Genomic DNA, 16,825 nt, shown 5'->3' with positions numbered 1-16,825 from the left:
TATATGGTTGAGTTAGTAAGAGCATTTTGCCAACTGCCTTTTTCCCATTTTCAGGAGTAAGAAAATGAATACTAGAGCTACAAGTGTAAGGAAATTATTATTATGAGATATATTGCTTGTTTTTAATTTTCATTCCTGAAGTAATAGTCTTACAATAACAATAAAAATGTAGGAAATGAAAAATATTGTAAATATTTGTTTGAATTTTGCATCACCAGATGGACACAAGTGGATGGTCTATAGAGGAATGGATACTGCAGGTTTTGAATTTTTGGTTACTACTGTTCTTACTACCAGAAATTTTATTGTGATATTTATAAAGCCTGGTTTACTACTGGCTGATAAAACTTCTAATAATTTATATAGAGTAGTAGCATGACCATTTTGAACCCAACTAAAAAGTTGATCCTACTTCCAGTAACTTCTAAATAGTGGCCATTGTGAACTTTTAAACATGTACAGATAATTAGCTCCCTGCAACTTCTATACTGTAGTCAGAACTATGTTTAATCCTAGCTAACTAAATAACTTATTTTCAATAATTTCAAGGTATTTACACACTATTCATGTAGTGATATACAGCAAAATAAAGATATTTAGCTCATATATAAATTTTCTCTTTTTTTTTTTAATAGGTCATGACATGAAGGTTGTTTCCCTTGCCACAGGGTCAAAGTGTCTTGGTCCATCCCAACTTAGTTGTCAAGGTAATGTGAAATATAATAAAACAGTTATGCAAACTCCACAAATTCTAGTTTTAATATATGTTTTAGGTCTGTATATGGTATTCAGAATGATTGTTTGGAGAGAAAAGCTGATTAAAGGCTGCTACTTCATTAAACAAAACTGATTAATTGATATCAGATAGTTTCTTCTGAATCCTACATATTTTGATTCTCTCCGCCAGGTGCTGCCATTAGTGATAGCCATGCTGAAGTCCTTGTAAGAAGACTTTTCATTAGGTAAACTACAATTAGGCTTTTAAGTTGCAATTATTTATATGTCAAGGAAAATATTATTATCCAGGCTAGTATACTTCTTTATGAATATAGAAAACATTTTTTTTCTTATATCAAAATTTTCCTGTTTCTTTCTAAGTAGCTAAATTAACACAAACTAAAATGATGACTGGTGGTTCTGTGTTGTGAAATGCATTTGAAATTATTCCTGTGGTTTTTCATACCCTCTTTTACCACACTTTGGTATTTCTCTCTCAGGTCCAGTCTTTTTCTTTCTTGGTCTTTAACTGCTCCTTTTCTATTTCCCTTCCTTCTCTTGCCCGTTGAATCATGTGGAGCCAGATTGGCTCCCCTGACCTGCTTGTTGTGCCTATTCATGGATCTCTTCCCTTTTTCCCTTATTCCATTACTTTCTCAAGTTAGCATGATTGGCTTGCATTGTAGATGCTCACAGACTATTATTTCATTGTATTTGATATGCCACCTTTTTGCTCCTCTTACATCTCTCCTTTGTCAGCTTTAGAATGAGCTCCTCCTGGTGGGTGTGTGGATGCTTTTGATACATTTGTCTCCTCTACACCTTCAGGCTTTATCTCTCTATGGATTTTATCTTCCGCAGGTCAGTGTTCTTCTATCATCCCACTGTTTTTGAGAAAAATAAACATTATTTCTCTTTCAGAGCTCCTTTTGTGCTCTTAGGACCCCTCCAGGTGGCTAGTAGTGCCTCTGTGAGTATACTTATTTTCTGAAATCTGCATTGAGCCAGGATAATGAAAAGCACTCACAGTGTCTGATCTGGTTCTGTATATGCTCATTGTAAGATGTGCACTCCACAAGACTATTTGAGGTAACCATTTGGTATATCTGCAAATTTTCTCTTCTTATCTGATCCAGACTATACCTATTCCACAAACTATCATGGAAAAAGCAAGCACCAGAGGCATGTTTTAACCTCTTCTCTGACTTTTCAAAATAAGATTTTGCTGTCACCTATTCCCTGTGTCTAATAAAAGACCTTTCCAAATTGAAGGACCTATGAGAATCTGGAAATTTTCTCCAGGTCTACTCACTGCAAATTTCACCCCTTCCTTCTCAAGTGGAGCACCAGTGATGCTTGCCACTTACCAACTCCTAGCTACTTGAGTGGCAGACTATGAAGAACTATCACCAGTTGGGCTTGTTTGCTGGGGTGATGTACAATTGAGTATCAGTACAGAAGGAGGAGGAGCAGTGGTAACTCTGTTAGTGTAGTGTAAGCCATCCCTCATATGGCTGTGTGTATATCTCTGTTAGTGTAGTGTAAGCCATCCCTCATTAGTGTAGTGTAAGCCATCCCTCATATGGCTGTGTGTATATCTCTGTTAGTGTAGTGTAAGCCATCCCTCATTAGTGTAGTGTAAGCCATCCCTCATATGGCTGTGTGTATATATGTATATCAGGTCGTCCCATAAGTAATGTTCGAAAATTTAATACAGAAAGTGCATCATCATTTCTGTCTTTGTAGAAGGCTTTAATGACTAAAATATGGAGTACAATGTGTAAAAAATGTTGAGACAAATAAAAGAAACTAACCCAACTCTGCTTTTTCAGATCATTAATCAAATAAACCCTTTAGAAGATGGATGTATCTGAGGAGCTTATTAGGCATATACTGCTTTATAAGTTTAAAAAGTGCAATAGTGCAGCAGAAACTACATGAAACATTCAAGGTGTTTACGGTGTTGAGTATCTCAATGAAAGAAAATGTCAAAGGTGGTTTCAGAAGTTCAGATCAGGTGACTACAGTTTGAGCAATGTACCACGTTCAGGTCACCCTGTTGAGTTTAATGATATCTTGCTGCCTGCTGCATATTGATGAAGATTGTACTGTAACAGTTGAAGAACTAGCACAGAAGCTGAATTAAATACATTCAACAGTTCACAATCATCTGCAACAGCTTGGAAAGATGTGAAAACTTGGAAAATTGGTCTCCCATAATTTGACAGAAGCCATCCTTAGAGCAAGAGTTAACATTTGCATTCTCTGCACTCTCATGAACGTAACTCAACTTTCTGGACAGATTAGTGACTGAAGATAAAAAAATTGATATTTTATTAAAATGTTAAGCTCTGCATACAGTGGCTCAGTGAAGGTAAACTGGCTAAAGCACAGCCCAAAATGGACCTCCACCATAGGAAAGTCTTCTTAAGCATTTGGTGAGACATTGTTGGTGTGATCCACTTTGAGTTGCTGCCACTCAGTGTAACGATTACATCAAACTTCTATTGTCAAAGTTAGAGTGCTTGAATGTTGCACTGAAAGAAAAGAGACCTGCTTTGATTAATCATAAATATGCTATGTTACACCAGGATAATGCACTGCCCCATACAGCAAGGATGACATCTGCAAAGATTGAAGAACTAGACAGGGAAAAACTTTCACATCTTCCCTATTCTCCACACCTTGCCCCATCTTTTTATCATCTATTCCAAAGTTTACAAAAGTATCTTGATGAAAAAGAGCTTGGAACACATGAAGATGTCATAACTACCCTCTCAACATTCTTTTCCTTCAAACCCCAAGAATTTTATAGAAGTGGCTTTCAGAAGTTTGTGAATCATTGGCAGAAAGTAATTAATAATAATGGAACATACATTGTTGGTTAAATAACATTAAAAGCAATTGAAATCTTTTCTCTTTTTCTGAACCTAAAATTGGACATTACTTAAGGGGTGACCTGATATATAACATGTCACTTGTGACTTCCCCCGAATCTATTCATTTGAGCTGAGATGAGTACACACAATGATGCTGTGCTCTCTTCCTGCAGCCAGAGTCTGTTCACTATAATGTAAGCAGGCACATTCTATAATACTGTGTCCTCCTTGTGCAACTAAAAGTCTGTTCAGGTGAGATGAGGTGTTAATGCACTATTATACTGTGTCCTTCTCCTGTAGCCAGTGTCTTGAAACAAGATGGGTACATACTGATCTCTATGGCATGACAACTGTGCCCTCCTCTCACAACTGGTGTCAATTCAGTAGAGATAGAGGGAGTTAATACATGTGGAGGTATGTAGCCCTTTTATTTAAGGAGGGCTTTTGCTGCATAATTATATAATTAATGCAAGTAGCACAATTCATAAAAAATATTAGGAGATTAGTTGGGAGCTTGAGGAGGTGAAATACATTCTTAGGTAAGGAAAATGTTAACTATAGGAAGCCTTCAGATAATTTGAGATGTTTCAATAAATGTAAAAGCAAAACAGAAGATTTGTTTGTTTGTTGTTAAGTACAAAGCTACACAATGGGTTACCTGTACTGTATCCACCACAAGTATCAAAACCCATTTTAACATTATAAGTCTACAGACTTGTTTGGGTTTAAAAAAGAAAAGCTGTTTTAGAGAGAGAAATAGGTGTGTTTCATAATCTCAGGCTGATGTTAGATAATTTTTAAAACTTGAAAAATAACTATGAAAGTGTTAGTGGTTTTGTTTTGAAAACATTCAGTTTACATACCAAGAATAAGATCATGTGATAAAATTGACACATGTCGCACAGCTATAAAAAAATATGATGAATTCATTAAAAATTTAACAAATATTAAAATAGAAGACATGTGAGAAAGTGTTATAATGAACATACATTTAATATATATATACAGAAGAGAAGGATTTTAATATAGTGAAATTCTTTCTCTTGACTTCATAACAAATCAGATGTTGTCATGACATCAAGAAAATAACTATGATTAAAATATAATGTCATCGTGCTGAACTTAAGTGAGACTGCATTATTAGAGCTTTGTCCTGAGAATGTAAACTAATGTTGTTTTCTGAGGATTGTTATTCTGTTTGTGGTAGAAAACAAGAGCCATTACAGATTAAAAAAAATAAAATTTCCTAATATATTTGTGGTGTAGAAACTATTTTTACAAAGTTATTATTCATATGGTTAGTGTATATGATGCTTCTTTGAGTACTGTGGATATTTCTTTTCATATTGCACATAAAATGTAAAATCATTAAACTTGATATTTACCTTGCACTTTGCCTGATGTTTACAAGGTGTTTAAACATGTAAATAAAATTGAGTAAAAATATTTTCATATTACTTTTATGTAAAATGGTATTGCGTTGTATAAAACATTAACAATGAAATAGAAACAATTTTCTTGCCCTCATTTTTAATTATTAGCTGTTGATCACAAATAAAAAAATCCATCTTAGTTAGTTTTGTGATTTTGAAAATCTCGAATTGTATTGATGTAAACTGTAAGCACAATTGTTTTTGTATGATCTGGTTTAAGAGAAACTGGAGATTTACTGAGTTTCTCATAGCAGTGAATTAGGTGTGCTAATGTCTTATTTTCACTTCAAGTGAAAACTTCACTAATTTATACGTAAATGTAAGGTCACAAATGTAGTGTAAACAAGCAGTTAGAATGTGTGAAAAAAAATGTTTTCTGTAAAATTTAAATCTTATTGAAGTGTGAATTATCAAGTTTTAAAAATTTTGAACAAAAGAATTACCCTGATACAAATGTCATGTTTTAAAAAGAACTACAATAAAAATTCTAAAATTTTCTCTTTTGCCTTTTTAAGAATGTTGGGTTATTTTGCTTTAGACTTGTGATACTTACATTGCTGTTACATTTTGTAATGTGCTTCTGATACAGGAATGTTTATATTATCACTTACTCAGGAAGTAAAACTAAAAGTAGGAAACACATGTAATATCTAGTGCTTACACTAGCATTGTTACTTATACAAGTTTAATTTCCCATATCAGAGTAGAGCACTAGATGAATTTCAAAGTAGTTACCACTGTTTTGTTATGACAAAAAATTATATCACAGTTAATCTATAATATCTGTGTTTTAAATTTAGGAATATAATTTCTATTTTTCCTTAAATTTACCTTCCAAAATTCAACAGTGAGTGGTAAAATGCTGATGCCTTTAACTTAGACATTCATATTGTTGTTTGGCCAAGGGAAGTTTTACATTATGTGATGTGTGTGTGGCTAACATATGAAATTTTCTTCACTGTTTAATAACAGTTTAAGCTGTATAAAAAATACATATTAGGCTCATGTGGATAATAAGTTATTATTGAGTGTATTAGGAAGTTACTTTGAGTCTGAAGTGATGGGGTGTTATTTGTTTATTTGTTAGTGAGGTAGGTAGTTAGGTAGTGTGATTATTGAGTTTGGTTTTTGATAAAATAATAAAAAATATGCCATAATATTTATGTAGGAAGAGAATTATCAAGTTATATAATATTGCATGAGCATTTATTGTAAATTTAAGCCTATCAATGAACATAAGTTAATTAACTTGTAGAGCTTTTGATTAAAGAAATGAAGTATTTTTGTTACCATTAAGTGGACAAGATTTTGCATTCTTTTCACCAAATAATCCAAATGAATCTACTCAAAAATCATACTATTAAAATATTGATGCCAGGGGTGGTGTTATTGTATTGAAAATAAAATCAAAACTTTAAGATATTAAAATGTGCTTGAATTAAGATAAAACATTTCCTGAAGATGAAGAAACAATGGAAAGAAAATAAAGAAGTAAGAGGCAGAAAATTAAAAATTGGATTAAGAATAAAAAGAGAAAACTTAGTAGAAAGAGACATAAGATTTACTGAGGAATTAAATCAAAGACAAATCTGAAGAAGCCATAGAAAATGTGCGGATTGAATATGAAAATGCCATGAAGATTTACAGAAAGATAACAACAAGACTAGTGAAGAAGGGCAGCAGTGAAGTACAGAAGGATTTTAATGAGAAAATTGAAAAAAACTTAAAATTTACAGAAAAACATCAGTGAAGTTCAGAAGGATCATAACAGGATCAAAGAAAATATAGAAAATGTAAAAAAATAACAATGATACTTTTGTAAGGCAAGATGGTCTCTTATATTTCTACTATCATTATTTTTTTAAATTATTTTCTGACATCATTTATCCTACCTAACAGAAAAACCAGACAAGTTTCTGTAGACTGCTGATTGTAAACAGCAATTCATCAAACTGAAGAATAAATAAGCTACTGTTTGTGTAATATCATACTGAACTCATGAAGGCTTACTCATAATACAGATTTCAAGTTATTTCTAGTATAGCAGAAGAAGAGACATGTAATCATCTAGTATATCAAAGCAACAAAGTTTGTAGAAAGGAAAATCCAATTTTGAAATATCTAAAGAGTTTTACTTACTTCAATCACAATCTGTAAGGACAAAAGTTTTATAGATCAAGCAGCATTGAAGTGACTGATGAATTTCCACAATCCAGAAAGTCGCATAGCATGATAACTCTGTAAAGTTCATGAGTACTACTTCATTACTGTGCATTGCCTTAAACAGGATCATGGAAATGCTGATTTATTATTTTGATAACCTTGTATAACCAAAGAATGTAAACAGTGTGAGAAGAAAGAAGTATAACATGACTGATCTAAAGTGGAACAGAGCAGAACACAAGGTGAGATGTCCACAGATGAGGAAAAACTAATGTGGTTTTACAGTCAAAGGCTTAGGCAAAGGATATCAGTGTTAAATTATTTAGTGGGTCAGAAAGGCTGTGGAATAACCCTCATGGCAGAAATGGCAAAATACAGTCCACAGTCAAAGATTTAATAGGCAGAGTGGGATATGTTACACTTATAAGAAGGTTTATTATGTTGAAAATGGAAAAATAGCATTAGGCAGAAATTATTATTTCTGTTGGTACTTCCACAATTACTGAAACCAAAAGCATTCCACATCCCTTTAACAGATAGATATGTAGGAGTTAGTAAAACACTGAAGAAGATGAGTAAATGTTTTTACTGGATTGGATGTTTAAAATTTCTTAGGGATTGGCATAAATCATGTAAATTGTGCTGTATGTAAAATTATTCTTGAAAGAAATAACAAGAATTACAACAACATAAAAAAAATTGAAAGAGGTTTGCTGTCAATGTACTACAGCAGTAGTAATAAATGTATCTTAGTGATAGTGGATTATTTCACCAGATGGTTGAGACATATGCTATTTTAACTAAGATCTAATAACTAGCGAGGAAGCTTGTCAGTGAATTTGTTTCAAGTTTTGGGATGCCTATGGAACCTTGCTTATATCAAGGAAGTAACTTTGAATCATCCTTGTTTTAGAGAATTTGTCAAACACTTGAAATAAAATGATCAAGACACCAGCTTTCATTCCTTTTTATGTTGGAATAGTGGAGAGATGCAACAATGTAGTTTTAAGTCAGCTAACTATTTATGTGGGTGAACTAAGAAAATATGTGATCAAGAACTTCCATTCATATTCATCAAACATGAGTATATGAAGCTATAGGCAATACACCAATATAACTGATGATTTGAAGATAGCAAATTTGGACCTTTGTACTATCCAGGGTATGAAGTGAAATTTAAAAAAACACACCAAACACATTCATTACTTTATCTAAGAAGGATTCAAATTAGTTAGTGATAAGATGAAAAGCCAGTATTTTACAAATAATTATATGACAGTATTTCATTGTTGTGACATGATTTATCAACATTGTAAGAAAGGACAATCTCCAGAGTTATACAGATGCTGGAAAAGACTCTTGCTGTATTCAGAAGAATCAGTGATGTAGGTTGTAGGACAAATGGTTTGAACCAAAGGTCATCCACTGTGGTTATCTTTGGAGGTGTATTGGCAAGACAACTAGTTAATTTCATCATGTTGAAGAGCCTGAAGTTCCTCAAGACTACTTCCAAAGTATCAGCAGGTGTGGAGCCACAAGCTGGTTCCTTAACATTCTACCCCATGTTAAATCCCCTGGTAACAAGAAAGTTTTGTTTCATTTGTCAGTACTTTGATTGTGCTTTGTTTCACAAAATTAATGCTTTGATTATTGTAATGTGTGCATTTATGAAAATATAAACATTGTTAACTATGGAAGTTTAGGTACCATTATTTTAATTGTGAAATAGAACTGTTTAAAGGATTTCATAAGCCAATGAGGAGCAGTGTTTTAGTCTGTTTTAAATAAGGTCAGAGGGGGGTTTTATGTAATGAGATGTTTGGCTTAATGTCTCAAAGTTTTTAAAAAAATTTGAAACAGTTTGAATAGTATAAAATATTAAATTAAGCTAGAGTAGGTGATCATTTTTTTATTGAGCCTGTAGTAATATAATTTGATTGAGTTAGTATTTCAGTACCATATTTGTGTTTCAACAAAATATTAAAAAAAAACATGTTATATAAAGCAAGAAAATTAGCAAGTTAGTGAGATTGCTATATTTATTAGTATTTACCTCAGGCTTAGGCATGTTAGCAAATATTAGTTAAGCTAACTTGAATAACTTGGAGTTGAAGAAGTAAAATTATTATATTATCATTAAGTTAACTGGACTTTATAACAAAAGAATCTACCCAATTATATTATACCATCTTGAAGACAAGAGTACACTTAATTCAGTGTTCATAACTTCAGTACAAGAGTAAAATAGCAAACACCCAGGTAATGTCAAGCCATGTTAGAGTTAAACAAAAAACATTAATTGAAATGCATTTATAATTTCAGAACTTTTTAAAAGTACAACAGGTACTGATTAAAAGTAATTTGTGATTTTAAGAATAAGAATGTGAACAACAACTAATAAACAAAAATGAGGTAAGAAATCATTTCTGTTTCATGTCAATGTGTTTTTTGAATGAAACTTATGTGAAGAAGACTGTATAATTATTGATTTTTGAACAGAATTATATAAATTACATCTTTAAGGGCTCTTTTGTTAGATACCTATACCATCAACTTCATGAAGTATTTACTGGAAAAACTTCTGAACTCTTGGAACCCACAGAGCATGAGGGCATATGCCAAGTAAAGCCGGGGGATGAAAGTTCATTTCTTTATCAGCCATACTCCATGTAAGAAAGATTAGTATTTTGTTTTTGATATTAAGAAGTACATGTGATAGTTAATATTGAAATGTAAAGCTGATTATAAATTAGACTAAATATGATTGGTATTATAAGTGTCTGATAAAACTGAATAATAATTTTGCTTCCAACGGATATTATTGTATTATTAAACTTCAGTGAAATAACACCTTGTAGCAATATTTCAGGAACATTATTCATCCTTCTGCACAAGAAATAGCTATTACTTTGTGCCATTGGCCATGAAGACTTTTGTGGCTGCTACAAGCCTTGAAAGAAGCTTCCATCTCTCTATATGTGTATTAATGTGCACCATCCTTTATTGTAATCATCATTAGGAGGAAGGAATAACCTTCAAGCACAGTAATCCCCATGAGCACTAACATTTGAAAAAAGGGTCTTTCTTGATGAGGCAAAAGAGATGCACTAAAAGTTGATAGGGATAGGGAGATATTGTATATAAAGGATGGGTGATTGATTATATGAAATACATTTTTAGGTTAAAGAAAATGGTAACTTTAGAAATGTTACTTGCCTCTACATAACAAATAACTAGAATCACATATTGAATGTTGTAGAGGAGCTGGTGCTCTTAAGCATGTAGTTATTTATTCTGTTTTAATGTAATTAAGTACTTTCATCAGCTATGATTTAATGAAAATGTATGGATGTCATAGTTTTTTTGTTTCTTTGTGATTGTCACACATAAATGATTGAACAGATAAAAACATGGATGCTGGTTTCTAGTAATTATCAGTTGTGTAATATTTTGTATGAAACTAGAAATTGACCAGGAAGTCAACAAATTGCAGTTTTAATTAAATTGCATTTTTATTTACTTTCTTCGTGCTCTCAAACAATAAGCATGCTTTTATTTTACATGGTCATTCATTTTTGATTATGTAATTGTTTCAGGTGGAGATGCCTCAATCTTTCCCAAAATGCATGACTTTTGTGATCAGGTAAGATCACAACACGGGTTAAAACGTAAAAACTCATATGAAAGTCCTCCTGAAACAAACAAACGTAATAAAACAGTTTCAACTTCATGCAGTCCTATTAATGAAGCAGTCCAAACTGAGAAAATAGATCATTTGAGTGATCATGAGACTACTAACTTGGCCTTACTAAATGATGGTCAGGCAAGCCAGACAACTGTGTTGGATACTACAGATGTTAATAAAGCAAATCTGACAGGTGTTGACTGTCGTGTATTAGACACTTCCACTCTACACCATTCAGACACTCAGGAGGGCTGTCCCAAGAAGGTTGTTACTGGTCAGGATATATTTGATATCCACAGGTGAGTTATTTGTAAATATTGAGTCATTTTGTTTTAATTCAGAACAAATTGTGTCTAATATAGGTTTAGTTGTTGACATTTTTTATTATTTATATTGAAAATGCAACACAACATTAAAAGACAACAAAGGACCTTTTATAAGTTGTAACTGAAAGTTTCACAGTTTTGTACTCATGGCTTTTTATAGAAGTTTACAGGCTTTTAGTTAAAAAGCATCAACAGAAGCCATTTTATATGACTGTTTCAAGCCAGAAAATGCTAATGCTTTGTCAGAAGAGTTAGAAACCTTAAATACAATAAGCAAGTGTACTATAACTGTATAATCATTATTGTTTTACATCACAAAAATGTGCAGTGCAGCCAAACACACCCACTCCACCTGTGTACTTGCATGTTATTTACTCATGTTTATTTGTTAATGGTATGTACATGTTTATAACTAACCAAAAGGTAATTTTCTTTATTCCATAATTTTGATATCTTCATGATAACTTATTTTGGTAAAATGTGCTATTTCTCATGCACATTTTATTGAAGTAGGACTGAAGTTAGTGCTGTTTTTGAAATCGTTTTTTTTTCATAGGTCAGTTAGAAAGCCAGAAAAATTATAGTAGTTTTGGAGTGTAATATTTTAGTGCATGAGTTAATGTTTGTATTTTGAAATACGTATATGAAAGCTATATGAATTAATTTTGGTCAACCAACTTACTGAGAAAAGTTATGGATAACTAAGAGCGGCTTCCAAGAGCAAAAGGCCTCAATCCTGAAGTAAGTGATGAAATACTTAACTTGTAATGTATATTGTTTTTTTATCGATATATAATTTGTAAGAAATGTAGCTAAATTGTAAAAATTAAAAACTTCAGTTAGATAAAAATACGTAAATAAAAAAAGGAACATTTATAGTGTATATAGTTACAGTTGTGCATCATTTTATGTAACTTGAAATTTTGTATCTTAATGAGAAACCCACTTGAAATAAAATGTATCTCAGAATGGCTGGTATGGGTATTAACACTTTTATTGATAGCAGAGAACAACATTTCGACCTTCCTAGGTTAACCTGAAGATGACCCAAGAGGGTCGAAATGTTGTTCTCTGCTTACCCATTTAATACCCATACCAGCTGTTCTGAGACACAGTGAAATTTTGTTTGTCCTAAACTCTTCATATTTCCACTGGGTGACTTATTGCTATTTGGGAGTTAAAAGGCAACAAAGCATTAAATGAAAACAGTTATAAATTGCTTTAAGACTGAGACAAATTTGAATATATAATTGTAATTTTCTTTTACAGTTTACAGTCACTGTGTGGGAAAAAAAGAATTAAATTTTTTATATCTTTTACAAGGTTTAAATTAATTAAGTTCATGTGATGTTAAAATGGGGAGAAAAATAGATAAAATATAAAGTTCTTATGTAAAAAAATTGAAATTTGTCAAACTTATTTTTAGCACTATGTATGGTAATGTAGATATATGGGTGTGTTTGGCTAAGGATTCCTATAAAAGTAGGCATCTGCGACTTGGTGATAAAGTCAACAATAAAGGAATAGCACATACCCACTTGTTTTAAAAGAATACATATATTCAAAACAAGTTAAAATGTATAATAACATTGAAATTTGTTAAGATTCAGCTAATGTTAATGACTTGTAAAGTAACTATGAGGAACCCAGTATCTATGAAGGTATAGAAACTCTTTCTGAGACTGTATATATGTATGATTATTTGTGTTAACTAAGATGTCTGGATTTTCATGATATTATAAAATAAATTAAAAGTACTTAATTTGGATTAAAAGAACAGGAGCAAAGTGTGTACCTGGAGATTATCAAGATTCCCAAGGAGAAGGAGTTGACTATCATGTGACTGGAGTTCTGAGGACCAAACCAGGTCGAGGAGAACGAACTCTGTCACTTTCATGTAGTGATAAGATGGCCCGATGGAATGTATGTGGTCTCCAGGGGGCCCTTCTGTCTCACTTTCTTCCACTTCCTATTTATATGTCTTCTATAATCATTGGTAGGTAAGTTTTCATTAAATATTTTAATGTATATTTTATTTCATGGCTTTTGAGTTTTTGGTAAATCTTGTTCCTTGTATCTATTCTTAAGAGCTAATGGGTGAGTTTTACAAGTTTTAATTAAACTACGTTGGATGTATTTTTTATCAGTACTTGTATACAAGTGCCCATTAGACCTTATAGTGAATTTATATCATTGTTGTAGCATTCACAAGTGTTAATTAAAGCTTACAGTGATTTATAACACTGTTTAGTAAGTCTGGTAATGAGTTTATAGTATTCTTGGTATATGTTCATTATTATAATGGATCTTATACCATTTTTGGTAGACAAGTTTTCATTTTAAATCCTATACTTTGTTTTGATCAAAATCAGTGGGTAAATCCTCAGATCTCTTAGTAAGATAAAAGTCATTACATACATACAATAAGGTAAGCTTGGTGTAACCTTATTATTTTCTATAAGTGATTTTATGCAAGTATTTATTAAATATTTTATTGTTTTTTTATCATAGGTAGATTGTATGTTTTAAGTATATAAAAATGCGTTCTTTATCATGTTTGTAAGTTCACCTTAACAAACCTTGTAGTGTATTTTATCATTTCTAATTAGTAGGTTTTCAGTGAACCATTTAGGGTACAGTTTATCCTTAAGTAGGTCTTTAACAAACCTTATAGTATATTAATCAGAAACAATACTTACCTCTCCACAGAACAAGAAGCTATTACCTTACAATTTAACCAAAAGGATGTTTTGTAAATGTTACAAGCCTTGAACAAATCTCCAAACCTTGCATGTACTGATATTTGATGAACTAGTCTATGATGTAATAATTGTTAAACTATCCCTCCAACAACAGGAAGATAACTTCCACATCAAGAAAACCCCATGAACACTAGTTTCAACAAATCATTCTTTTCCTCAACACTACTGTGATTAGATGTGTTTTTGTGGTGTGATTTATGGACTTTTTTGCATTTATTATTTTTTACCTTTGCTACCATATACAGTGTTGTCTTGCATACCTTAGTCAACTGATGCTGAGAAATATAAAATTATACACATTTCCAGTAGAACTTTAATCCAAGTTATATTAATGTGATTTTCTTCTTAACCAAATTACACAATTTTGGGAATGTGTTCCAGAGTCTATAATATGGTTCATTTAACAGTTAACTTGGTTTCTGGAATATACTGTATTTGGATGCAATTCTTTCAGAAATTCACATACCTCAATTTTATCTGAGAGACCTTCTTAGTGTATCATTCCTTAATTACAAATTTTTTGAGAATGTCCCTTCGACTTTGTAATTTCAATCTGGGGCAGATTGTTAGAGCCCTCTTGCGTTTCACGAACCATCAGGTTTTCATCCTCAATAGCTTTATGGGGTTATCCTTTCTCTCCTACTCCTCCATTTCTTGTTATTGTCCAACCATCCATCTGGACTTTTTCTGGACCCACCCCTCAAGAATGGTTTTATGAGAGCTGTCAAAGATCTTTCATACATGAACCAACTTTGATTGTCCCTCTGTTAAGATTGATGGTTTTATTTATTCTAAGGTGAAGGATTCTTCTCAGACTATGGATGATCAAGGTTAATTTCTCAATGCTTTGTTTCATATCCCAACTTGTCTGCCACTCGTCAGTTCAAAGTCCTGTTTGTTTTTAATCAGGTCTGGAGTGCTTTTACATCAAGGCCTACACTTACTCTACGGTAGATTGGCATTTGCTTTCCCTATCTAATGAAGCATCCTCTGTTGCAACATCCCTTCTCCTTAGGGAGGGGCCCGGCATGGCCAGATGGTTAGGGAACTCAACTCGTAATCTGAGGGTTGCAGGTTTGAATCTCCATCACACCAAACGTGCTCACTCTTTCAGCTGTGGAGGCATTATAATGTAACAATCAATCCCATTATTCCTTGGTAAAAGAGTAGCCCAAGAGTTGGCAGTGGGTGGTGATGACTAGTTGCCTTTCCTCTAGTCTTACACTGCTACATTAGGGATGGCTAGTGCAGGTAACCCTTGTGTAGCTTTGTGCAAAATTCAAAATAAACCAAACCTTAGGGAGGTGGTTGGTTAGGCTTCCAGGTTAGTCTTGACCTCACTAAGTGTATCTATTGCCTGACAGTCTTTGTCAATCTGTATGTGGAATGGATTCACCTTTCTTCTTTATGGCATTGAGACTTAGAGCTTCTGATTACCAAGTGCAGGTAACCCTTGTGTAGCTTTGTGCAAAATTCAAAATAAACCAAACCTTAGGGAGGTGGTTGGTTAGGCTTCCAGGTTAGTATTGACCTCACTAAGTGTATCTATTGCCTGACAGTCTTTGTCAATCTGTATGTGGAATGGATTCACCTTTCTTCTTTATGGCATTGAGACTTAGAGCTTCTGATTACCAAGTGCAGGTAACCCTTGTGTAGCTTTGTGCAAAATTCAAAATAAACCAAACCTTAGGGAGGTGGTTGGTTAGGCTTCCAGGTTAGTCTTGACCTCACTAAGTGTATCTATTGCCTGACAGTCTTTGTCAATCTGGAATGGATTCACCTTTCTTCTTTATGGCATTAAGACTTAGAGCTTCTGATTACCAAGTGCAGGTAACCCTTGTGTAGCTTTGTGCAAAATTCAAAATAAACCAAACCTTAGGGAGGTGGTTGGTTAGGCTTCCAGGTTAGTCTTGACCTCACTAAGTGTATCTATTGCCTGACAGTCTTTGTCAATCTGGAATGGATTCACCTTTCTTCTTTATGGCATTAAGACTTAGAGCTTCTGATTACCAAGTGCAGGTAACCCTTGTGTAGCTTTGTGCAAAATTCAAAATAAACCAAACCTTAGGGAGGTGGTTGGTTAGGCTTCCAGGTTAGTCTTGACCTCACTAAGTGTATCTATTGCCTGACAGTCTTTGTCAATCTGGAATGGATTCACCTTTCTTCTTTATGGCATTAAGACTTAGAGCTTCTGATTACCAAGTGCAGGTAACCCTTGTGTAGCTTTGTGCAAAATTCAAAATAAACCAAACCTTAGGGAGGTGGTTGGTTAGGCTTCCAGGTTAGTCTTGACCTCACTAAGTGTATCTATTGCCTGACAGTCTTTGTCAATCTGTATGTGGAATGGATTCACCTTTCTTCTTTATGGCATTGAGACTTAGAGCTTCTGATTACCAAGTGCAGGTAACCCTTGTGTAGCTTTGTGCAAAATTCAAAATAAACCAAACCTTAGGGAGGTGGTTGGTTAGGCTTCCAGGTTAGTCTTGACCTCACTAAGTGTATCTATTGCCTGACAGTCTTTGTCAATCTGTATGTGGAATGGATTCACCTTTCTTCTTTATGGCATTGAGACTTAGAGCTTCTGATTACCAAGTGCAGGTAACCCTTGTGTAGCTTTGTGCAAAATTCAAAATAAACCAAACCTTAGGGAGGTGGTTGGTTAGGCTTCCAGGTTAGTCTTGACCTCACTAAGTGTATCTATTGCCTGACAGTCTTTGTCAATCTGGAATGGATTCACCTTTCTTCTTTATGGCATTAAGACTTAGAGCTTCTGATTACCAAGTGCAGGTAACCCTTGTGTAGCTTTGTGCAAAATTCAAAATAAACCAAACCTTAGGGAGGTGGTTGGTTAGGCTTCCAG

At 33.2% G+C, this 16,825-nt stretch overlaps 1 protein-coding gene across 3 annotated transcripts in view; it reads left to right on the top strand.

Moving 5' to 3' along the window:
* Positions 1 to 16,825, top strand: part of LOC143250388 (tRNA-specific adenosine deaminase 1-like) — a 39,411-nt gene that overhangs the window by 3,246 nt on the left and 19,340 nt on the right. For all 3 annotated transcript variants that reach the window (XM_076500834.1, XM_076500833.1, XM_076500836.1), the window contains exons 3-7: positions 636 to 707; positions 908 to 962; positions 9,730 to 9,861; positions 10,789 to 11,176; positions 12,979 to 13,203. In XM_076500834.1, coding sequence (XP_076356949.1) covers positions 9,828 to 9,861; positions 10,789 to 11,176; positions 12,979 to 13,203 — 647 coding nt within the window. In that variant the 5' untranslated portion in view covers positions 636 to 707; positions 908 to 962; positions 9,730 to 9,827. The remainder of the gene's footprint in view (positions 1 to 635; positions 708 to 907; positions 963 to 9,729; positions 9,862 to 10,788; positions 11,177 to 12,978; positions 13,204 to 16,825) is intronic.

This window comes from Tachypleus tridentatus, chromosome 5, assembly GCF_004210375.1.
Source record: "Tachypleus tridentatus isolate NWPU-2018 chromosome 5, ASM421037v1, whole genome shotgun sequence".
NCBI lineage: Eukaryota > Metazoa > Arthropoda > Merostomata > Xiphosura > Limulidae > Tachypleus > Tachypleus tridentatus.
This window is presented reverse-complemented; position numbering and strand designations above follow the sequence as displayed.